We start from the raw sequence: 25,489 nt of genomic DNA on the forward strand, positions 1-25,489 counted from the left end.
TTATTTAATGAAAACAAGTATTTGTCAAAATTAAAATATTTTGTGCAGCAAGGAAGCTGCTTGTTCTCAGTTTTAGCCCGGCGTTTATGCGCTAGGTAAGTCATTACGAAAAGATTTGAGGCAATCCGAAATCCAAATCCCACGTGGTTTCACTGGCGGGAAAGCAGACCCGGGCTTTGTGCGAAAATCATGGACCCACCAACTGACATCGATCAACGACAGCGAGAAATTCAACGTGAATACTTGGACTTCCTTGATGATGGGGTAAGGTATTCTTCTTGCATGATAATTGAGATACGTTCAACTTATACTATCTTTACGCGCTAACCTCTTGGTCGGTGAAAAGCACTGGCAAACGGAAACAAGTCTCGTTGTTTTTACACAAGTTGCATTGTTACAAGAATTGCCAGTTGCTCTCATTCATGTGGAGCACGAGGCAAGAAAGCTACTTGTTCAAATGATTTATCATTTATGTCTGTATGACGCAGTCCGGGGTTTAGCCAGAGGGCCCACAGTGGTTTGATATATTGGAAATGTTGAATGTTATTGTTGACAATGTGTTGTGACCATGTCACAGTCATTTGTTGTCTGGGATATATAAAAATGCTCTTTAAAATCATGTGCGATAGTCCAAACAATTGTATGTTGATGTTTTTTGTACGATTTTTGATATGGCAAATGATATGGCAACGTACAAATTGTTTTGTACCAAAAGTTGGTAGTTGTTCCGTTCGGGATTTCGGGTAAAAGCATATTGTATCCATAAAATATCATAAAAACAAGAAATATTACTAGATAATGTTATTTTATATTAGTTAAGTTCTGTACACAAAAAATAAAATCCAAAGAATAATTATGAGTTTGATGGGGTTTCCTTCATTTCATTCTGTCAAAACATAACACAAGGCTGCAGTTCAGTTTTACAACAATCGGAGCACTTCGGTCATGGCCAAGTTGTTACGATTGTATTTATGAGGTCTATCACGCAGCTTGTCGGAGGTGGCCGAGTTATTATGATTGGGTCGAGTTGTTCCGCTTGGCACAATTGTTGTCTGTGTCAGTCAAGTTTCGTTTTTTTGGAAAGGTAGATCATGTGTTTAATGCTTGTTTTGTGCAAAATAGCTTTGTACTTACATGGTAAAATAATGAACATAAACCTTTATTATCCATTTCAAACATAAAATTCTTCACTTAATACAATTTCAAATTTTTTCAAACCCACCCAGTTTTTGCACAAACCTGTTTAGACGTTAGGGATTGAAAGAATCCTGTATAACACATCTATTATTTTAGACTAGTCCAAGCCTTATTGATTGTCCCATTTTTGCCTTTTTCTGAAGTTGGAAACAGTATATGTACAGCAAATTCCAATTTTCAATGTATCCCTGTGTAAATAGCACAATACACAGATATCTTGGGAGTGATTTAATGCTTCTCTGTATAGATCATACTAAATCATTCCGAACATATGATTTGAGGAACTGTGTAAGCTTTTTGCAGATGATTGCAAGGTTTATAGTGAGATAAGATCCAAAGAGGATCAAGACCAACTTCAAAATGACATTGACAATTTGTGTGAGTGGAGTAGCAAGTGGCTGCTTAAATTCAACATAGATAAGTGTAAAGTAGTGACATATGGTAATGAAAAATTGATAAATACTTGTACAGTGAGTGATACAAATGGTGAGACTCACGAACTGACTAGAGATAATCAAGAGAGAGACTTGGGAATATTATTCACATCAAATTTGAACTTTGATCAACACATAAACAATATAGCTAACAAAGCAAATAGTATAATTGGTTTAGTTAGAAGAAAGTTTACGTACATGAACAAGGACCTATTCTTAACTCTGTACAAGGCACTGATAAGATCACATTTGGATTATGGAAATTTAGTTTTATTACCCTACAACAAAGAAGTGTAAGCAGATCATAGAGAATGTCCAACGCAGAGCTACAAGACTTGTTCCTGAGCTAAAAGGGTTGACGTATGAGGAACGTTTGTGTGAATTAAATCTTACAACTCTCGAATACCGACGTAAAAGATATAATCCAGGTTTACAAAATAGTGCACAATATTGACAACATTGATATAAATAATTTCTTCACATTTGCTGAAAATGTTGGTACCAGAGGACATAATCTAAAACTGAATCAGAGACAAGCCAAGAAAGGAAGAAGAATGAATGCATTTGGAATAAGAACAGTTTCTACTTGGAATAATTTACCAGGAGAACTGGTTAACAGCACAACATTGCTTACATTTAAAACAAATCTCGATAAGCTTTGGCGACCCAACCGCTTTGACATATCATTAATATACTAAGACAAAGTTACTGAGATACAAACCCGGAAGTGGAGACAGTTTACTGAAGAAGATGCAAGGGTATCTATTTAGCCTTCGGGGCTATAAAATTGCCCTTACAGACCAAGTAAGACCAAGTAAAAAGGAACAACCGTTGCAGTCTTCAATTTCACATTGAAATTCTGTAAGTCGCAGCCTTTTATATGACAAGCACTCTTTAGGATAAACATCTTTGTACTGGCTCAAATGTTCGCTAGGTGATGCTGGGTCCAGTGCCTTTGTTTTGAACTTTCGTAGCAACACAGCAATCTCTGTAGATCGAATTCAGCTTCGTCTTGCTGGTGTGTCCACACAGCCAATCAGTATCGAGGCCATCATCAAGGCTTTGTATGCTAAGGCTGGGAGAATATTTGTTGATCCCTGGTCAAGGGTCAAAAATGGTGAAATATTTTGCCATATTTCAAAGGCATCTAGGGTTTCAAGTCATTTAACGCTTTGTTCTTGTTAGACATGTTGCATTTTTGGAGGAAAATCTTGTATAATTTCAGAATGACCAGGGAATTTATGTGCAGAAAGTGCGGGACATGATAGCCAACAATGAAGTTCGGCTTATCGTAAACATCAATGACCTTCGCAGGAAAAACCCAACCAGAGCTGCTTCGTAAGTGCACATTCATTGTTATACCTCATAAAAATTTGTGTAATTGATAGATATGCCTGACTGTATATGGGAGATATGCTCTACCAATGATCTCGAAGAAATTGAAAATCAGATTAAAACCATAATGATGGAAATAATTAGAATGGTTAGTGAACTATCAGTCATCTGCAAATCTTGATATAAGTACATTTTTACACATTGTGCCAAGAGCAGCGTTCAATTTCATCATGCTTCAACATTCGTTATTATGATTGAAGATGGCTTGGTCTTTGTCCTGATCATTAAGATGGTCTTCCATCACTTTTCTAGGTTGCTGAAAGAGGCGTTCACAGAACTGATAGCACTGCAGAGAGCACTGAAGGAGTTTGTGGCCTCGGCTGACCCTATCTACAGCAAGCAGTATGAGGAATTCTTTGTGGGATTTGTTGGAAGGTACGATGAACATGATTGTGTGCTTTAACATTAAAAAGAAGTGAGGTTTCACTTTTTTGCTGATGCTATGGTCTAAATTAAGCATTGTCATTAAAGGCAATTGCATGGTCTTTGAATTACAGAACTAGTAAAGGACAAAATTCTATTCAATGACAAGTATATTTTAAAATGTGGTCAAGAACAAATGGAAATGTATCCTTCCTGGCTCAGATACTAGTAGTTAGGTGTCTTAAATTTTGGATTGTTACTAGAAGTTGTTAAATGTATGGTGGTAATAAATGTTGTTTTGTTTTTATTACAGTTTTGGAGCAAAGCATGTTTCACCAAGGACACTCACATCCAGATACCTGGGCAACCTTGTGTGTGTGGAGGGCATTGTCACAAAATGTACGTACAATTTATGCCTACCCCCTGTACTCGTGTTACAGAGTGGGCTTGAAAGTCTTGATTACTGTTTCACTGTCTGTTGTACCACAAGTTTTAATCATAAACAAGCCCAAATTCTTACACAAGCTCGGGAAGCATTTTGCAAGTGCAGAATATTGCGGGCGTGTCCTCGTTTCAACTACCTGACCATTGTTGATAGGAGTAGGAGTGACTGAAATAACTTATTAAACATGCTGAATGAATAATATTGATTATGAAGGAGCTGATAAAGCTTAAATGGGTGCATTTGAATTAACTTGTATTCCTGCAAATCATCTTAAAAGTTTGTATATCTCTTTGACAATTAATATATGTATTTCAGGTTCGTTGATCCGACCAAAGATGGTGCGTAGTGTCCACTACTGCCCAGCTACTACAAAAACCATGGAGAGAAAATATACAGACATGACCTCACTAGATGCCTTCCCATCCAGTGCAGCATACCCGACCAAGGTATACTGATGTTTCATAAGAAGTATTAATACAATATAACTGTAAAAATTATTGCCCATGTTAAAAATCGCACAAAAATGTGGCATTTCTTACCTAAATAAGGAATTCCAATGTTGCCTAGGAATGAACATTTAAAAATAAATAAATTAAGAACAAGTTGGCTATTTTGCATGATTTTAAAGAATTCTGCCATTGGGAATGGGTCAGAAGATCTGCCTGTAGGATATTTAGAAAAAGATGAAGTCAAGACTTCCTAAACACAAAGTTCTAGAAAATCAATGTTTGGGAATGAAAAATGTTGCTTGCACGGCGACTTATATACATGATAATAGTTCTTGTTACCAAACGAATATTACTTTCTATTTAAGGATGAAGATGGTAACCTACTGGAGACAGAGTATGGCCTGTCCACGTACAAGGACCACCAGACATTCTCTATACAGGAGATGCCTGAGAAAGCCCCCGCTGGACAGCTGCCTCGATCAGTAGACATTATAGCTGATAACGACCTAGTGGACATGTGCAAGGTAAGAATGGTGGTCGTTGACAAATGTGTTGTGTATTTCCAATATGGCTTTTAATAAAGTAGTGCAACATGAAAGCTTGCATTTAACATGGAATGTGCCATTATACACTTCAGCCAAGTGTGATCAGCTCATTTTCAATATTATTTAACCAAAACATCACACTTCAAATCAGAATGATCAAGAGACATTTGAAGTTCAGTGCCAGTTTAAAAATGAGTTTCTGTCTTGTCAAGTAAGAAAAAGAAAAAAAAAATTGGAAGAAATTTATCGTATTTTCTGTTTTACTTTTCTAGCCTGGAGACAGAGCACAAGTGATTGGTACATTCCGATGTCTCCCCGGAAAGAAGAATGGCTACACATCTGGCACTTTCAGGTTAGTTTAATGTCTTATTGAAAAACTGACCAGTGAACAAAATAAAAATATGTAGTGATCCAAATAAGCACCAGTCTGGATCCATGCCCAGGTAAAATACTTTCTGGGCTGGCTTTAATTTGACTGTTATATACCTGGCCATGTTAAAAATGTCGATGTTGAGCTCTAGTATAAGCATTCAGGCATGTTCATCTAAAGTTTAATGAAAGCATTTTCAATTTGTGGAGATTTAAAATAGATTTAACCACTGAAATTTGTATAAACAATTTTTTGTAATGTTCATTTCAGAACAATTTTGCTTGCTAATAACATCCAACAGATGAGCAAAGAAGTTTCACCAACATTCTCTGCAGACGATGTCGCAAAGATCAAGAAATTTAGCAGACAGAAGGGTGCAGATGTGTTTGACGTCCTGGGTCGCTCTCTCGCACCTTCTATACACGGACATGAGTACATTAAGAAGGCTGTGTTGTGTATGTTGCTGGGAGGGACGGAGAAAGTGCTGGCAAACGGGACAAGATTGAGGGGAGATATAAACGTCCTGCTGATTGGTGACCCCTCTGTAGCCAAGTCTCAGATGTTGAGGTGAGGCCTGTTGCATAAAAACGTGGCTGTGTAGCATGTTTTATACAGAGTCTTGATCTATTAGTGGTCACATATAGCATAAGCCTGTATGTCCTGCAATGGTATAATGGGGATTGCTAGTCTCACTTAAAATTATATTATAGATAACTGGGCTTATGTTAATTTCTTTAGCCAAGTAATAATGGTAGAAAACAGATTTAATTTTAAGATCTGTTAGTTTATTTCTTTAGCCATGTGATAATGGTAGAAAACTGATTTAATTTTAAGATCTGTTTAATATATCTTAGATAGACTTGCCAAAAATTAAAATACTGTGGTAATATGTCCAGAAATGAGCATTCAATTTGTATACATTGTGCAGGTACGTGTTACACACAGCTCCACGTGCAGTGACTACAACTGGTCGAGGTTCCTCTGGTGTTGGTCTCACTGCAGCTGTCACAACTGACCAGGAGACCGGTATGATAGCTAACAATTAACTCGATTAATACAGTGTTTGATTTTGAAAGTTAAATGTCATGGCCAGGTTTGTTATTGAAAGTCAGAGAATTAAGTTGAGAATAAAATTTATTTAGAAACAACAACAAATTTTTGTTTGGGTTTTATTAGCGAGAAATGAAAACTGCAAAGAAAAAAATAGAGATGTGAAGAAATGTGTAGGCTATGCCAAAAGACTAATCTACATGCTCATTTTTATCATAAGGTGAGCGGCGTCTTGAGGCTGGAGCCATGGTTTTAGCTGACCGAGGTGTTGTGTGTATTGATGAGTTTGACAAGATGTCTGACCTTGATCGTACAGCCATCCATGAGGTGATGGAACAGGGCAGGGTGACCATTGCCAAGGCTGGTATTCATGCCAAACTGAATGCCAGATGTAGTGTGTTAGCTGCTGCAAATCCTGTTTATGGACGGGTAGGTGTATTAGTTTCTTTCTAACTTCTGTATTACGTACATATCTGTATGTTTTTAAGGTATACAATTCCTATGGAGGTTTTTGAGTATTGTTTTTACTCCAAAGCACAGGGTACAGAAGGTAGAAATCAGCTCTGTGATTATCAAGTATTGCTATACAATTTTTTTTTATGCCCCCGAAGGTGGGCATATTAAAATCGCACCGTCCGTCCGTCCGGCTCTGTAACTTTCCCTTGTATGGACAGATTTAAAAATAACTTGCCACATGTGTTCCACATACCAAGACGACGTGTGGCGTGCAAGACCCGTGTCCCTACCTCAAAGGTCAAGGTCACACTTAGTGTTTATTCACAATGGAGTGCTGCATATAAGGACATAGAGTATAGGTTGTCGTGTCCGGGCTGTAACTTTCTCTTGTATGGACAGATTTTAAAATAACGTGCCACATGTGTACCACATACCAAGACGACATGTTGCGTGCAAGACCCATGTTCCTACCTCTTAGGTCAAGGTCACACTAAGTGTTTATTCACAATGGAGTGCTGCATATAAGGACATATAGTATAGGTTGTCGTGTCCGGGCTGTAACTTTCCCTTGTATGGACAGATTTAAAAATAACTTGTCACATGTGTTCCACATACCAAGACGACCTGTCGCGTGCAAGACCCGTGTCCCTACCTCAAAGGTCAAGGTCACACTTAGTGTTTATTCACAATGGAGTGCTGCATATAAGGACATAGAGTGTAGGTTGTCGTGTCCGGGCTGTAACTTTCCCTTGTATGGACAGATTTTAAAATAACTTGCCACATGTGTTCCGCATACCAAGACGACGTGTCGCGTGCAAGACCCGTGTCCCTACCTCAAAGGTCAAGGTCACACTTAGTGTTTATTCACACTGGAGTGCTGCATATAAGGACATAGAGTATAGGTTGTCGTGTCCGGGCTGTAACTTTCCCTTGTATGGACAGATTTTAAAATAACTTGCCACATGTGTTCCGCATACCAAGACGACGTGTTGCGTGCAAGACCCGTGTCCCTACCTCAAAGGTCAAGGTCACACTTAGTGTTTATTCACAATGGAGTGCTGCATATAAGGACATAGAGTATAGGTTGTCGTGTCCGGGCTGTAACTTTCCCTTGTATGGACAGATTTTAAAATAACTTGCCACATGTGTTCCGCATACCAAGACGACGTGTCGCGTGCAAGACCCGTGTCCCTACCTCAAAGGTCAAGGTCACACTTAGTGTTTATTCACTCTGGAGTGCTGCATATAAGGACATAGAGTATAGGTTGTCGTGTCCGGGCTGTAACTTTCCCTTGTATGGACAGATTTTAAAATAACTTGCCACATGTGTTCCGCATACCAAGACGACGTGTCGCGTGCAAGACCCGTGTCCCTACCTCAAAGGTCAAGGTCACACTTAGTGTTTATTCACAATGGAGTGCTGCATATAAGGACATAGAGTATAGGTTGTCGTGTCCGGGCTGTAACTTTCTCTTGTATGGACAGATTTTAAAATAACGTGCCACATGTGTACCACATACCAAGAAGACATGTTGCGTGCAAGACCCATGTTCCTACCTCAAAGGTCAAGGTCACACATAGTGTTTATTTACAATGGAGTGCTGCATATAATGACATATAGTATAGGTTGTCGTGTCCGGGCTTTAACTTTCTCTTGTATGGACAGATTTAAAAATAACTTGCCACATGTGTTCCACATACCAAGACGACCTGTCGCGTGCAAGACCCGTGTCCCTACCTCAAAGGTCAAGGTCACACTTAGTGTTTATTCACAATGGAGTGCTGCATATAAGGACATAGAGTGTAGGTTGTCGTGTCCGGGCTGTAACTTTCTCTTGTATGGACAGATTTTAAAATAACTTGCCACATGTGTTCCGCATACCAAGACGACGTGTCGCGTGCAAGACCCGTGTCCCTACCTCAAAGGTCAAGGTCACACTTAGTGTTTATTCACAATGGAGTGCTGCATATAAGGACATAGAGTATAGGTTGTCGTGTCCGGGCTGTAACTTTCTCTTGTATGGACAGATTTTAAAATAACTTGCCACATGTGTTCCGCATACCAAGACGACGTGTCGCGTGCAAGACCCGTGTCCCTACCTCAAAGGTCAAGGTCACACTTAGTGTTTATTCACAATGGAGTGCTGCATATAAGGACATAGAGTATAGGTTGTCGTGTCCGGGCTGTAACTTTCTCTTGTATGGACAGATTTTAAAATAACTTGCCACATGTGTTCCACATACCAAGACGACGTGTCGCATGCAAGACGTGTGTCCCTACCTCAAAGGTCAAGGTCACACATAGTGTTTATTTACAATGGAGTGCTGCATATAAGGACATAGAGTATAGGTTGTTGTGTCCGGGCTGTAACTTTCCCTTGTATGGACAGATTTTAAAATAACTTGCCACATGTGTTCCACATACCAAGACGACGTGTCGCGTGCAAGACCCGTGTCCCTGCCTCAAAGGTCAAGGTCACACATAGTGTTTATTCACAATGGAGTGCTGCATATAAGGACATAGAGTATAGGTTGTCGTGTCCGGGCTGTAACTTTCCCTTGTATGGACAGATTTTAAAATAACTTGCCACATGTGTTCCGCATACCAAGACGACGTGTCGCGTGCAAGACCCATGTCCCTACCTCTAAGGTGAAAGATACACTAAGTGTTTATTCACAAGGGAATTCTGAATATAAGTACATAACAGTGTAGGTTGTCAAGTATGGGTGGTATTTTTTTATGTTCAGAGGCAATTTAAAATAACTTGCCATATGTATTTGACACGTAAAGGCAAGATCAACTTTTCATGTACTGACCTTGTTCGTAGGTCAATGTCACATTCGGGGGCATTCGTCACATACTGTGACAGCTCTTGTTTGAAAATACACTTGTCAAGTTTAACGGTTCAAAATGTTGTTTCTTTACAGTATGACCAGTTTAAGACCCCAATGGAGAATATTGGACTTCAGGACTCCCTGCTGTCACGTTTTGATCTGATTTTCATTGTTCTGGACAAGGTAAGTCTTGGCACAATTTTGAAGTGTATTCTGATTTAAAAACAATTATTATGTATTATTATGTATTTGAAGTTCTTTCGTATAATTCTGTGGTTTCTGTACATTTTCTTATTTATTGTCATGATTTTCATACATGTATGCGCGGTGCTGATGTGATTACTTACTGTGAAAATTTTATATATTAAAAATTTTGTTTGCCTCAAGGGTTTTTTTCAACATTGTTCAGAGAATGAAGACAGTTGTAGAAAGTTAAAATATTGGTAAAAAAAAAACCTTTCAAGGAGTGCTAATTCTAACGACCTTTTTTGCAGATGGACCCAGAGCTGGACAGGAACATTGCTGATTTTGTACTCAGAATGCACAGATATAGAGGAGCTATGGAGCAGGATGGAGATGGTAGGGCAGAGCTTTTTAAATGCTTTGTAAACTGGTGCTTCAGATGAAATTTTTAAAATGTTTTTCATGTAAAGAGAGTTTTGTCTGGTGAGTAAGGTAATGTAATGCATCATTACCCTAATTCTTCAAAAGTGTAAGCATTTGTGGGACCTTTTAATTGAATGTAGAAAAAATGTGGCCAGTGGAAAAATGTAAACCTCCATATTTAGTAGATTACTGTTTGAATGGTGAATGCAAGAATCTTTATTGTGTTGTTTGCAAGAATGATAACCACTTTGTTTCAACAGTTTTACCCCTGGGTACTGGTGTTGATATGCTGGCCACAACAGACCCAGACTTTGAAGGGGACGATGATACCGAGACGCCCGTGTACGAGAAACACAACAAGATGCTTCATGGACCGGCCAAGACAAAACAGTAAGTGGTTGAGAAGAGGATACAGAGCTTATTCAGCGAAAATTTGGACAAGGCCTGGCCTTTACATTAAGGGAATTTAAAATAATTTTAGGGAAGCTCTTCATTTTAAAATATTTGAAGATTGATATACAATTATAAACAAACACTGCCATCAAAAGTGATGTTTTATGAATTCCGCCCCTTGACCATTCTGTCTATTTATGTTTGATAAAATTGAGATTGATGCTACTGTAGAACCTTCATAAAAAGCTTCACTATTTCAGAAAGCTTGATAATATTATTTTTCTGGAAGTAGACTGCAGTGATTTGAACATGCTGAAAGGCATTTCAAAATGTGGCAGTATGTAGCCATTTCACTCACTTTTGGTTAGAAAATTAATTAAATGTGCCAGAATTATGAGCCGCAAGTTATTAGTTTGTATACCTTGTATTTCCAGGCAGATAGTTAGCATGCAGTTTATGAGGAAGTACATCCATGTAGCGAAGGCCCTGCGTCCTACACTGACCCAGCAGGCTGCTACAGTGCTATCAGAGGAGTACTCCAAACTTCGCAGTCACGATTCCATGTCACAGGATAATGTGGCTAGGGTAAGGATGAACTCTTAAATACATTTGTGCTATATTCAGATTATCACTAGGTGTCATTTAGTTGGTTCCCACCGTCAGGGGTTTCATTTTATTTACTGTCCGGGAATTCTTAATTTTCTCATGGAAATTGGCAAACGTTGGGGAATTTTGGATTGAAGGCTGTGGAAACAATTGCTAAAATAGCAGAAATAAGGCAAAGGCTGTTTCTTCCAAATCCAGATATGTTAACAAAATTAATCTTTTATTGGCACTATCCAGTAGATTGAATTTCCAAGGCACCAGTAGCTTGGTCAGGGTAAGTTGGGATTTGGTCAGTCAAGTTTGAGCATTTCAAAATTGGGGCTTCACTGTGTTTAAATGAGACCTAACCTGAAGCTTGCATGTGTATGAGGATTGTCTTTTATACATGTACTTTCATTTTCGTTATAGACGACCCCAGTGACAGCCCGTACCTTGGAGACCATGATCCGTCTGGCCACCGCCCACGCTAAGTGTCGCCTGTCAAAGACTGTGGACCTGAAGGATGCTGAAGCGGCTGTTGAGCTCATTGAATATGCTTACTTTAAAAAGGTAATATATAACCATTAAAATAACCTTAGTGAACAATAGCTTTAGTCATATTGTATTACTACTTTGGGAATAATACATCATCAAAAATAGACTTGTGGATGAATAAGGCCTGCTAAATAAAATTATGAAGTTAAGCAAGCCTAAGAATGGTTTTACTAGCGTAAGACTTGCAGCAAGACATGTGCTTATTTCAACCACTGATAGCATTTTGTTTTGGGTTTGCTTTGCAAGACATTATTCCAGAAGTAGAAATAGTATTTAATACTGAATTATTGCTTTTCCTGTAGGTTGAGAAGAAGCAGAAGAAGCGCCGCCATAGTGACGGTGAGGATACTGGGGAGAGTAGCCAGGAGGAGGAGGAATCCTCGCAGAAAGATAAACCTAAGAAGAAAAAGTAAGAAATCTTATGTGTGCTTGCCATGCTCAAAAAGTGTAAGATAAAAGTAGTTTGATCTGTGTGTTAGAAAGTTGTCTCTAAGTGTCATCAGCTGGTCTTTGCAAATCATTCATGAATCTGATTGTTTGCTGCACAATAAACTTGTTTAAAGATGGTTCAAAGTTTACTGTTTTTTCCAACAAGTTGTAAACAAATTTACAGCATGTCTCAATATTTCCTGATGCAATTTTTTCAAACAGTACATGTCTGAATGTTTTGTTTTCAGGCGTGAGGTCCGGGAGAGACGTCCAGCCAGGAAGGAAGGGGAGGAGGGATATGATCCCTACGACTTTGATGAAGATGAGGCCGCTTCAGCTGATGAAGGTAAGAACACAAGTTACTAAATGTGGATGTAAGTGCATGGATTTGAAAATTTGGGTTGGTTGATTTTGATGTCTGGTTATTGATTTGTCGTTTGTAATAGTTAGTACTGTACTATCTGCACAGAATTCATTTTGAGTAAAGCTTTGTTAAACTAAAAACAGTCAAAGCTTGTGCATGCTCTGGTGAAGACTTCAATGGCATGTCAAGTAGAGTTTTTATCCAGGTGTTAACACTAGGGGAAGGTTGCTTCAGAAGAGTGACCTAGTTGAAAAAGGCACATATATTGCACTGTGAAGAACAGAATTTGACTGATGTTACGGATTCCATTTTAATTGATGAAAAAATAGGTTTAAACTGCCGAAGAAGTAATTATTTTATCTATAAATCATGCAAGTTTTAAACAAAAATGAAATATAAATTTGATGGTCTTAGCATTTAAGTCCATGAAGGCAGATGGGTGATGATGTTTATCTTCATGGGGGCAGAGAGGGTGCTACTCAATAAGGACAGGATAGCTCTAGCTTGAACACTACCAAAAGTGAAAATGGAATATATCTTTCACATTTGAAGATGGTGACATTAGTGATGCATGAACAAGTAGTGATATGATTTGAATTGTGGTAATTCTGAAGTTCATTGAAGAAAAGTGCTTGAGATGACAGCATGGCCGAGACAGTTTACTTCCTCTCATGAATTGCAATGTTATAATGGATGTGAATCCTGTAATTTTTGAAATTGCTTGAAAAAAGCTTGATATTGGTATGGCAAGTGTATTTGATAATAGCTTCATGGAATGCATCAACATACCAAGGTGTGAATTGAAAACATTTTAGAGTTGCGAAAAACATGCGTTTTGATATAGGTTTATGGAATGTGACATCTAACGAGCTGTGAATTAAAGAAATTTGGAAGGTGCGAAAAAGAAAACTGTTTGAAATGTCTGCATGGATTATTGTTTCAACATAGTTTTCTGGCAGCACAGAAAATTGTGAAGTTACCAGAGGAAACCTGCTTTATGCTGTAGAAAAGTCTGCATGTGCGTTTGTTTCGTTTCATGACTTGTTCTGTACAGAGATGGAATGAAACCAGTGGACAAGGAACAATAAGACTGCTTAATCTGACAGCATGGAATGTTTGAAGTTGCTTAACAATAAGGCAGCTTGATTTTATGGCATGGCCCATGTAATGTTTGAAGTTGCTTGATGGAATGTTGTCCATGTACAGAGATGGCATCAAACCAGTGGACAAGATGAGATTGCCACATTTTGGCACTGGTATGGTGCTGTCTTTGTCATGGTTTGCCTGCATTGTGTGTGTGTGTGTGAGGGAGTTGCCAGGAGTGTTTTGCTATTTGCTGTGGAACAAGGATGAATATACAGTTAGCATTTTGAATGTTATGGTATTGTTGTAAAAAGTAAACATATCCATTAAATCAACTAGTATTCATGGAATCGACACATGGAATCAACTTGAATCACAAGAAGAAATTGCATGTGTGCAGCAGAAAAATACACTGGCATTAAATAACTAATGAATGCAAACAAGTTCTTGCTTCTTGCTTTGAAGTAAAAATCAACTTATGTATACACCAAGAAAAAGCTATGTGTGAGAATTCTTAGAGCAACTATGATAGATTTGAGCGATTACACAATAGAAAATAAAAAATGCCATTGTTTTTGGTAGGATAAAAGCTGGCCTCTGGGATAAGTGAAATGTACCACACTTGTAACATTAAAAAAATACATGTGATAAAGGTTATATTTGATAATTGAGTAATTTGTTTGTTCTCATATTTCCAGGGCAAACTGATAAGCCAAGAAGGAAGCCTCGCTCCCAGGAGGCAGAGGCCATGGATACAGAGTCTGGGGCTGGTGGCACCAAGGGAGTTGATGATGCCAAGTAAGTTGATGTGATTGCACACTAATTGTAGGTTAATCAGTAATTTAATTAAATTTAAATTAAAGATATTGTCTAATACTTCAGTCTTTACTTGATTTGAAGGCACAACTTTATTTGTTGGTTAAATACTATCTTCGAAGTCTTGTTTGAAATGTTGCTTTAATTTACCAAAATTTAGTATACGATGCCTTTGAAAAAGCAGCTTCCTTGGAACAGAAAATCACTGCTATTTTATTGTATTTGAATTTTGTTTGTTTCCTATGCATTAGGACTGCTAACCTGATAATCAGTACTAAGGTTTGACTAAACCTTTCCTTAATTGTTCTAGGCTGAAGACATTCCGGGCCAAGCTGTTTGACCTCTTCAAGAATGAGCACGCCCAGTCAGTCTCCCTGGAGAAGGTGAAAGGTCACATGGGCTCTGGCTTTTCTGAGGATGAGGTGTTTGGTGCTATTGAGAGAATGATGGACGCTAACCAGGTCATGTTGGCAGATGATGTGGTTTTTCTCATCTGAGAAAAAACAACACGTGATCAAGATTCTAATTTCTGCCGACTAAATGTGGTATTTTGGATCAGTGACGTTTATAGGCTCATTTTTGCTGATGTGGTTAACCTTAAACCAGAAAAAAATTGTGCTAACATAAAACAATTAATCTGGATGTTGATGTGCATTTTTGGATCAGAGTTCTTTGAAGATTAAAGAAATTGACTTGTAAAAAGCCCATAAAATTGGATGCATTTCGCAAAAATGTGGGAGTGTAATCGGGCTTTCCAGTGTTCACTCTCTTCCTTGTATATGTTCACTGGTATTCATTTTTCAGTGTTATGGGATGGAAATAATCATGATCGAATTCAAATAATGTTCTGTTAGGGTTGACGAAAAGTGATCATCGCCTTCATTTTCATGCAAAATTGTTAATTGTAATGTAAATCGATCCTGATTTTGGAACAAATGTGATAATATAAGTTGAAATCATGAATATTTGTAGTTTGCATCTTGCAATATTTTGTTTGTCTGTTTTGTATAGAATTTCATTAGGATTTTCATCATGGTCATTAATCATTTTATGGTTTTTGGGACTCGCAATAGATATTTTCACAAATATGCTATATATTCATTTCATAACAGGTGGCAATTATATTAATTTAATAGCCATTAAATATTTGTATTTATTTATTTTAAAAGGATTGACCTATTGCAAAATGCTGTTTTTCAATAAAATCAGGATTCAAATTTTTATCTTGAACGATCTTGTTAAATTATTGTGGAATTTTTAAATTGTCATGTGCCAATGTTATCACTAGAATGTGTTCAAATTTGATATTAATTTCAAATATCTGAATGAAAAAAATAATATTTGTATAAATAAACTTCACAATATCTTCCTGTTTGTTGATTAGATGTCCCCCAACTGATAACCTTCTGGCGTCAGTGCTTCAATGCTATTGAATGAGAATGTTTGGTACAAGTTGCTTTAAATAGAGACATTTTGACAAACTTCTATAGAAAACACTGGAAATAAAGAACTTGTACTGATATAAGAACAAGAAGATTGCATGCTATACGATCATATTGCCAGAGACCATAATGCGCGTTGATAGTAACTTGTGTCTAGACTTAAAAGAACGGTTGAGTGCCAAAGTATGCAATATAGGCCAGAGGATGCAGCTTGCTTGTCTACTAGTATGAAGCATCTTCCTGACCACCCAGCTCCCTTGTCATTATTTGAAGTATCTGCAACCAAATTTTTGCAGCTCAACTGTCTGAAGAAATTTGAACTTCAGTTTAAACTGGTATTTTGAAATTTCTTTAGTCCAATTGTTATTAGATGTCATATTTCAATCTTCATGAAGCTAGATGGAAGTTGCCTTGTACTAATTTCCTTGATAAAACTGGTACCAGTGTCTAGAGATGCAAGAGGCTTAAACCTGGAACATGTGAACGCAGACAAGATTTCATTTTCTTCCAGATATAAATAACCTTATGTCAGAAGCAAAAATATGAAATGATATCCCTGCTCAATACCTTGGGTAAGCCAATATATGCATGCTTTTTGACTTTCAGATCATTAGTGTCCGCTTTTGATGCTCCAAACATTTGAAGGATATTTTTGTTCACCACATGAAAACGAGCAGATAGGGCAAGTCCTGTCAATGTAACTTTTTGGCGTTACAGAACAAATTGCCATGATTTTTCTTGTCTGCTTTATAATTTTTTTCAAACGCTGATTTTATTTTGAAATAACTGCGCAAAATGTTCATGACATTGTGATGACCAACCAGAGTGCATGCGAATGTTCATCATATTGAGATGACGCATAGTGCATTATTTTGTCATTTCAATGTCACACTTGTAGGTCTGACAAAAACCAAATTGCTGCATTAAATTACCAAGTAGTGATTTTTATAGCTGTTCTTTATGATATAACCATCACGATTGATCCAATTTCATAAGGAACAAGACCGCATAGAGAAGTTCAGAATTGGAATCCACCAATACTCTACTGCGCTTTGTTTCACTGTGTACCATGTCAATGTGGCAGGGAAATCTGGTAATCAGGAATAATTCACGAGGTAGTTTCATTGGTTCCGCAAGATACCAATACAGAAAAATGCACAAACACTCGACAGATGTTTTTCCTGAAAATTCTGGGTTTTATTTGAAATAAGTGTTGTCTCCCCTGCATCATGAATAATTCATTAAAATGAGATTTTGTCTGTCAATTTTCCCACAGTGTGAATGTAGTGTAAGTGAAGAAAGTACTTTGGTAGCCAGTGATGGGGACGCTCGGGCAACAGCAGGTTACTGGTATTTATTTGCTCTAGTAGCAAAATAATGAGGAAAAGGAAACATCACTCCTATATCAGAAAAATAAACCTTTTATATGCATTTTCAACAAATATTAAATAAAGGATATTAAAGATATTTGAAATGATTTATTAAACAGCACTTGTAAACAGAATGATGACCTTTTTAAGGTACATTAGTGTTTCCACTTTGCATTTAAATATGCATACAACATGTTTCAATTTACATACATGTATATATTGTACATGTTATTGCTTGTATATATCCATCTCACTGTAGTATAATGTAAGTAAATAATAGTCCTGATACAAAGTGGGTTGTTCCATAAAAGAATCACAATGTAATTCCGGTGTAGTCCAAAGTCCATGAATATTTCACTTCTGTGCATTGTGTGTGAAAAGTTCATGAGAATTTAATGAATGTAAGTCAATGAAAACATCTTGAGTCAATCACTTGAACACAACTGTATGAAGCATGGCTCCGAGACATTGGGTGATGTTCTCTGTCATCAAAACATCTACGTGTTCCTCTAGATGGCGCTTCGGATCCTGGAATTATAAATATTTGATTAACAGTGATAAAACCACTAATTCTTCTATTGAAAGGAGAGTTTTGAACAAAAAACTTGTCTCGTTTCATTATAAGATGTTTTTTAAATACCCGAGATTTTTGACAAATGAATTTATGCTTGCATACTAATATTTATTGGTACAAGATAACATGTCTAGTAATTGGCCAACTGGTTGTTTGATTGACAATTAGCGACCCACCATTTACAAGAACCATGCATTCATTAGTAAGACTAAGAGTGTGTACAAGAATTAACACTCCTTACCTGTTTGCCAACATTCTTTATTGCCAACTGCTCCGGTGTCATGCTTTCTTCCTCCTCAAGGGCCTAAACAGATGATATAATGATTTATTATTTTAATTATAGATTAAATCCACTAATATAAATTACTTGTAAATCAATATAAATATTACTATTGTTAAAAGTATTAATAATAATATTGTTAGAAATTTATTAATATCATAACTGTAATTTTAATAATTTTTGTTATAATTACTATTATCATAACTATTACTTAGTATATACACTCCAGTTCGAAAATTCAAAAAATTAAATCCAGAAATTGGTGAGAGGTTAAAAGGTGCACCCTCACAGATTATACGTTTTAACAACTTAATTTTATCTTAGAATGAGCAATTTTTTTCGAAAATGCATGGAAACCAGGTATATAAGACTGCTGCCAAAAAATCAGATTGCAGGTTTTCATATTTAACTTCAAAAATTGATGTTTTATGCATTTTTCTGAATGCTTTAGTAATGCATTTTAACCATAAAACATTAATTTTCAAACAGAAATATGAAAGACCGTGATATGATATTTTATCAGCAGTATTATATCACTGGTTTTCAGATATTTATGCAAAAATTGTCTCGTTCTAAGACAAAAAAAAGACGTCAAAACGTTCAATCTGTGAGAGTGCAGCTTTTAAGCCTCATAGACCAACCTTGTGGTAATTCCTGGCCAGTTCCAGCATTTCCTTCACCACAGATTCATTGTTTGTACAATGTGTCTTGTAGTCCTGTAGTGTAAGTCCATCCGCCCAGCTCTTCTTGTGGAGATTCAGTAACATTTTCTGCTCTAGTTCGTTCTTACGATAGTTGATGGCTATGGAGTAGTAGTGACGATTAAGGCCATGGATTAATGCCTGAAAATAAAAAAATAAATGGCTGATTTATGGAATCCAAACTATTTTAAACTTAACCTTAAAAAAAACTTATGTTATATTTTAAATTTGGTATTAGAGCTCACAATCTTTAGCATTTGTTTGTGTGTATTTCAAATACCTTGCGGGCTTAAAATGAATCCACTTTATGTTGAATTTCATTTAAATGTGGGACATCAGAATCTTGACTATTTGTGTGTATTCCAGATGTCTTGCGGACTAAAAATGAATACTCTTTATGTTAAATTGCATTTTAACTTAATAACATGATTTAAAATGCCATTTCTTTTTAATTTTCAATGTTAATGCTGCAAAATTTCCCAAAAAATCTTGCACATTTACGCAACATCCCTCTATATTTCAGGCAGCACGAAAATGTGAGTTGGCGAGGCAGTTTCGCTCACTCCTGCATTTTTGACTGGTGGGGTAGCATGTGTATATTACCTGTATGGAAGGTTTCTGGAGATGCCCCAGGTTGGAGGTGGTCTGTCTGGGCTCCTGCCCAAGCACCATCATATTTGGGTTGATCAGACGGAAGGCATCTATCACAACCTGGACAAACAGAATGGTACACACCCAAAATTAGTTTGTACAAATCAACACACCATTCTTAAGCTCTAAACGAGCAAATTTTAAGAGGTTTTCATCCAGTGTTCTCTATATGAACAGGTTGCCAGCCAAACGAACGGTTCAAGGGACTAAGTTTCAAATTGGTTGAAATTTGCCAAATGAAAGTGTTCTTCAAAAAGCACCTTTCTCCACCCCCAGCTTGTCGGTTAAATTTGTATTGTGGACAGTACAGCCAAAACTTATTGAGAATCCTGCTTTTAATAACAACAGCAGATGTCAAAACTTGAACAATCATACCACTGTTTCCCTTGATATTTAACATTAACTTATTAAGTCAGTACAAAATTTACATACTGCCAGTCAGTCTGTCACCGAACTAACGCAATGCTCCTTTAATATAGAAGAACATTCTAGCCTACCTTTCCTTTCACACTCTGTATGGGGTCGACCACTACGGCCACCGCCCTCTCAGACAATGCCTCAAAGCTCTGTTGTGTGTTAATGTCCACACCAGACAGCCAGCAGCCAAACCCAGGATGGGAGTGGTACCAACCAACAACCATCTCTGGCCTGATGGGATATAATAAAGATCATAAAATGCAAATATAAATTGTTAGTCCGTACAGAAATATCCTTTTTTCAAACTCCACATCTCAATTGCAAGTGGGGGGTAACCATTGTTTTAATTATGTCTCTTATAATATCCATGTTTCATCATGGGTTTAAAGTGTAAAAGAGATTTGTAGACTGTCATTGCAGCAATAACAGTTAACCTCACATGGAAGGATCAAAACTTTAACGGTCATAATTGATACTGACCATATATGTAAGGTTAAAAACATTATTTTGAAGGACATACCGTCCAGTCTGTTTAAGCATGTCCAACATCTTGGCCTGGAAGACGGGATCAACAGCTTCCACACTCACTCCCTGTAAAACACATATTTCTAATGTTTAAAACTAGAGTAGTGTAAAATCAAACTGTTTATAAATAAAAAAAACATGCGCTTAATGTATCATGGAGTTAATAATAATAAAAACTTAATATGAGAATATTTCATTCTGCCGGATGTTGCTTGGTACATTAAAACATTAGCATCTCTGCTTTATGGTTTATGAACTTATATTTTTTGTAAGTTGTACTAAGGTTTACTTCCATGGAACCAACTAAAGAATGCAGAGTTTAGGTCTGATATTACTTTGTAGCGAAAATCATAGCTTTTTCAGCAGGTATTAAGTATCTCCAAAAAGAAACTGTCAACATTCCATATTGACCACTTAAAAACCTTTAAAGCAGCTAGGTTTAAACAGTATTAATTTTTTATTACAAATAAACATTTAAAACATACACAAATGATATATAAAACTGACAGGAAAGCTATTGGCTTGTATGAAACCTCTCTTCTATACAGCAGCTTAAACAGTTTAGCTATTTAAAATCCAATGAAGTTTTAGTACTTACCGTGCCTGACTGAGGCATAGCAAACACGTCTATCACTCGGACGGTGTAGTCATCAACAAACTCCCCCAGCATCAGACCCATGACTTCCATGGGTACACCTGCACGTCCATGCTTCAACATCTATGGGAGCAACAAATATAATCATGAAGCATTAATTATCCGCTTTCACAGCTTATAGCACATGACTAAATACTTAAGCAGTGTTGAGAGAGAGAGAGAGAGCGTGAGGTAGGGAAAGACTTAGCATTATAAATAAATATACTTTACAATATACAATGTATACAGGGTAAAAAGAATTGAGAGAAAGTCCTTTTGCCTGAAATTGGTCGCATTTGCAATTCCAAAGACTGCTTTTTTCACATAAGTAGTAGAAAATTCATAAATTTGAAAGTAACTTTATTTACCATAGTTTACGTGATAAAAAAAATAATTGTATTTTAGCATACAAGTTGAAGTAGACAATGGTACAAGCCCAATCTTTAGTATTTGTTGTAAAGATCATTGTCTTAACTTTTTCTCAAATTGGTGTCAACATTTTTCACAATTCAAACGACCCTTGCCCCAGTCACAATGTTAAGAAAAAACACAATAGCATTACTCGAACTCCAACAGTGACAATTTACCTTAAGCAAAGCTAGGGACGAGATGTAGACCTGCTCTGCTGTGTCCACTGCCGGGGCATCAGATGGCGGAGCTCCCTACAATAAATTGGGGAATTTACTATTTATGCCATTTGTTGCCAAGTATTTTAATTTACTGAAGCTTTTATCATTAGTTTTTTGTTTATAAGTGTGTCATTTGACATAATAAGTTTAGTATAACAAAACTATTGGCTATAATTATTTCAAGAAACATCTTTTATTTCATTAATTCACTAAATATTAATGAAAAATGTTGCTTTGTTTGAGAGTAAGGGGTCTGGTTCAATCAATGTTGCAAATCTTACAAACATACGAGCATGTAACTAATGCCTTCAATTTCTCAAACAAAACACACATACTTTACCAGTATTCCTACACGTAATTATGTCAAGTATTGAACCACCTACCTGCCCCAGGCCATGCATCCCTCCTCCGAGTCTTAACAGTCTGTCCATATCTGTAATATTAAGACAGCATGGAAAATTAAGGAAAAGTTTTAAGGTTGAACAAAGTTATCGTTAGAAGCGATGTATGCTCCCCCGAGGGGGAACAAAGTCAAACTATGTGAAAATGTTAAGCTGCAAATAAAGTTCCATGAATCCGGCCAGCCGGGCTATTTCACAAGCCTGAATACAAAGTTACAAGCCCAAAGATTCCATTAAATATCCTTATGCTACATTTAAGGCACAAATTCTGTCAGAATACTGGTATGTCTCAAGTAAAGTACAAATATATTTTTTTATTATTTTACGTCATTTTATCAACATAAAGAGTACACAAAAATCCTTGATCTATATTGTCACTTAATTCGTAATTTTGGTCAGTTTTGACACCTCTTTCCTAGGTTTAGCACCACGAAAGACCTGCTTTGTCAATGACATTTCACCAGAAAAACAACAAAGTCACTAGTTCCCACATGTATTAATGAAAGAACATACAATGTTAGAAGAACCAGTACCGACAATTTTTGGCCACACGACAACATTCTAGTGCAAGTTTTATGTCATAGCCTTGCAATTATGTTCAAATATCATAATAACCATGATAAAACAAAGTCTACCACAAATCAAGGTTAGTCGTGATTGTAGGGACAAGTATGATGTGTGATTTCATTCACAAATAAGGCTGTTAGAGTAAGTCTCAGTTTAATAAGTTTACAGTACTTATTGTACTATTCAAATTATGGAGCATTTTTAAAATGAGTTTTTTTGTCTAATTAATTGACTCTCAAACAGCTCTATAAATGGTAAACTTTGAGTCCCTGTGCACGCAGCAAATGTAGTCCAGAATTGTATAAACAGCTGCCTCACAGTCTTTGACAATATTTGATTTAGTGACATCTATATCCCATTTGTTTTTTTCCTACCCAAGAATGACAGATCCCAGTGCTTAGAATATTGAGCGGAAAGATAACAGGCACCTGCTAGTTAATTAAAAAAAAAGCAATGCTTTCGATCTGAATTTGTGTTAACACTTAATTGTTATTAGAGAAAGGTATTGGCTAAAAATAACTAATGTGTTACTTTTGTGTCTTTATTTAACAATGCCGTGTTAAATATTGTAGAGTAATGCACCAGTCAATTGTAACCACGGCTCCCCCAGGTCCGGGGGTATACCGGGGAAAGGCGGGGAAATGGGCCGTGTTTTTACTTTCCAGGTGGCCCCGCAGTGCCGGGTGACTGTGGTAGTTTTGTCTTCACGCTAAATTTAGCTGGAAATTGGCCGTATCTAGGGTCCCTTTAGTCCAAATAATTGTACGTTTACGGATTTTTTTTTTACGATTTTTGATATGGCAAATCCTTCACATACAAATTGTTTAGTATCAAAAGTGGGTAGTTATTCCGATCGGGATTCCGGGTTAAAGCATAAAGCATCTATAAAATATCATAAAAACAATAAATATTACCAGATTACGTTATTTTATATCTGTTCCATACATAAAAATGTCATATCCTACGATTAATTATGAGTTTGACGTGTTTTTTCATTTCTTGCTGTCAAAACATATCGATATATACATGAAGGGCACCTGCAAGACTTCAGGGCACAGTTTTAAAACAATCGGAACATTTCGGCCATGGCCGAGTTGTTACGTTTGTATCTACGAGGTCTATCTCGAAGCTTGTTGGAGGTGGCCGTGTTATTACAATTGTTTCGAGTTGTTCCGCTTGGCATAATTGTTGTCTGTGTCAGTCAACTTTCGTTTTATTGGAAAGGTAAACAACTTGTTTTAATGCATGAAATGCTTGTTTTGTGCAAAACAACTTCTCACTTACATGGTAAAATATGAATATAAACCTTAAAACCATAAATAACTTAGCTTAATACAATTTCAATATTTTCCAAAACCCCCCCAGTTTTGGGATTGGAAGAATCCTGTATAACATGTCTATTATTTTAGACTAGGGCCCGTTGGGTGCGGGGGCATTTGACGGAGGTTATACCAGCAGATTGTCCCCGCAGGGCGGAGACATTGCCCGGGCTTGGTTGGACCGAAAGTCAAAGTTCCCGCTATTCCCCGGACCTGGCGGGGGAGGGGGGGGGGGGCGTGGATACAAATGACTGACCAGTGCATTTCAATTGAATATATTTTACATTGGTATGCATCAGTCGACCTGTGGCGTTTAGGGAAGAAAATGAATTTCCACATGTTACAAAGGTTCCCTATACGCGCATTATTGTGGCTATATTGTGGCTAGCAGCGAATGAAAAAATATGGAGTGTTTACGTTTCTCCACCCACTGTCAACAACATTCACAGTAACTATTATACAAATTACACATTTCCAGGCAAACAATCACACTTTTAAATAAATTAAATGCAAACGCGTATCAAACCAACTGATTTCAATCTTCCAATTTACTTAAAATGTAATAATACCTTTTGATACTTGAGAGAGCCGGTTTCTGACAAAGCGAATTATACGCCGGAAATAGCGAAATAAGCACGAATTAAACGAACGTAATCAACAAAGGATGTTCCTAAAGTGCGAAACGGAAAAACCGTCCGGAGTAAAAATAAATTCACAATGCATCGCGACCAATCTTATAAAAATATATACTGTATCAGGCTTGTAAAAGTTTCATAAACCTTTTCATGAATAAATTCCAATAGGTGTTGCAATCGAAAACATATTAAAATCCCAGAACAACATATTTTCGACCACAACCTATTTTCGACCACCACCGGAAGATAGGTAAAACACTTTTATTTTGCGTCACCTCCGGTCAATATAAGCTCCAATTGTTAACCATAACAGTAGAACTGTTGGAAAACTTCATTTGAAAAAGAATGGGATATATATACATATGTACAGGATACACAAATATACAACAACAACAATTTATAGCACATTAAACATTGTCAACATAATATAATGATACTGGGCCGTAAAGCCTCGCACATTTACCTCCTGAGACGGTATTTCGCTCGCCGACTATTCTGCTCTCAACTTCATTAATAGTCCTTGTGTCAATCTTGCAGCTCTCCGCTGGTCGACAACCAAGGTTTTTTTTTTCCACTAAACAATCAACCGCTTGATAAAGTGAAGGAATATATAGATACCTAGGTGTGCTGTTTAGTAGATCAGGTTCTTTTTATAAAAAGCATATAAAAAACATTCCAAACCTTACCTTCAGACATAATAAGAGCACGATGTCAATGGTTCTTCAATATAAAGACAATATTAAAAAAGTGTGGATTTATAGGAACCTCAGTGAATATCAACAAGATGTAAATCCTAAATGGCTTAAACTTGCGGTTAAGAGCAAGCTGAAATATTTATTTTTAACATCGTGGTACTCCCTTATTGAAAATGTTAGCAACAGTTAATTTTATAAAAGCTTCAAAACATCTTGTGGCTATACTATGAGGAGTATCTTCATTTAACACCAAAATTATTATTATATCCACGGTTCAAG

The 25,489-nt window shown here is 36.9% G+C and overlaps 2 protein-coding genes across 2 annotated transcripts; one reads left to right on the forward strand and one right to left on the reverse strand.

Annotated features, from left to right (window-relative positions):
* Positions 1-109: 109 nt before the first annotated feature.
* On the forward strand, positions 110-15,736 carry LOC128207040 (zygotic DNA replication licensing factor mcm3-like). Its single transcript, XM_052909850.1, has 19 exons — positions 110-264; positions 2,857-2,969; positions 3,279-3,401; positions 3,703-3,788; positions 4,150-4,280; positions 4,649-4,807; positions 5,101-5,180; positions 5,469-5,765; positions 6,127-6,224; positions 6,469-6,677; positions 9,633-9,722; positions 10,034-10,118; positions 10,406-10,535; positions 10,973-11,123; positions 11,553-11,693; positions 11,981-12,087; positions 12,356-12,453; positions 14,253-14,352; positions 14,681-15,736. Exons 1-19 carry the CDS (start codon positions 190-192, stop codon positions 14,865-14,867), a joined length of 2,460 nt encoding a protein of 819 aa, XP_052765810.1. The 5' UTR covers positions 110-189; the 3' UTR covers positions 14,868-15,736.
* Positions 15,737-17,217: 1,481 nt separating this feature from the next.
* Positions 17,218-24,530, reverse strand: LOC128206143 (26S proteasome non-ATPase regulatory subunit 14). The gene is made up of 10 exons (XM_052908420.1): positions 24,450-24,530; positions 21,977-22,026; positions 21,552-21,626; positions 20,929-21,048; positions 20,326-20,396; positions 19,886-20,036; positions 19,341-19,448; positions 18,678-18,878; positions 17,998-18,060; positions 17,218-17,710 (listed from the first exon to the last, which is right to left on the reverse strand). The coding sequence occupies exons 2-10, from the start codon at positions 22,022-22,024 to the stop codon at positions 17,612-17,614; spliced, it is 936 nt and encodes a 311-aa protein (XP_052764380.1). The 5' UTR covers positions 22,025-22,026; positions 24,450-24,530; the 3' UTR covers positions 17,218-17,611.
* Between the last annotated feature and the right edge of the window lie 959 nt (positions 24,531-25,489).

The sequence above is a fragment of the Mya arenaria genome, chromosome 10, assembly GCF_026914265.1.
Source record: "Mya arenaria isolate MELC-2E11 chromosome 10, ASM2691426v1".
In the NCBI taxonomy this organism is placed as follows: domain Eukaryota; kingdom Metazoa; phylum Mollusca; class Bivalvia; order Myida; family Myidae; genus Mya; species Mya arenaria.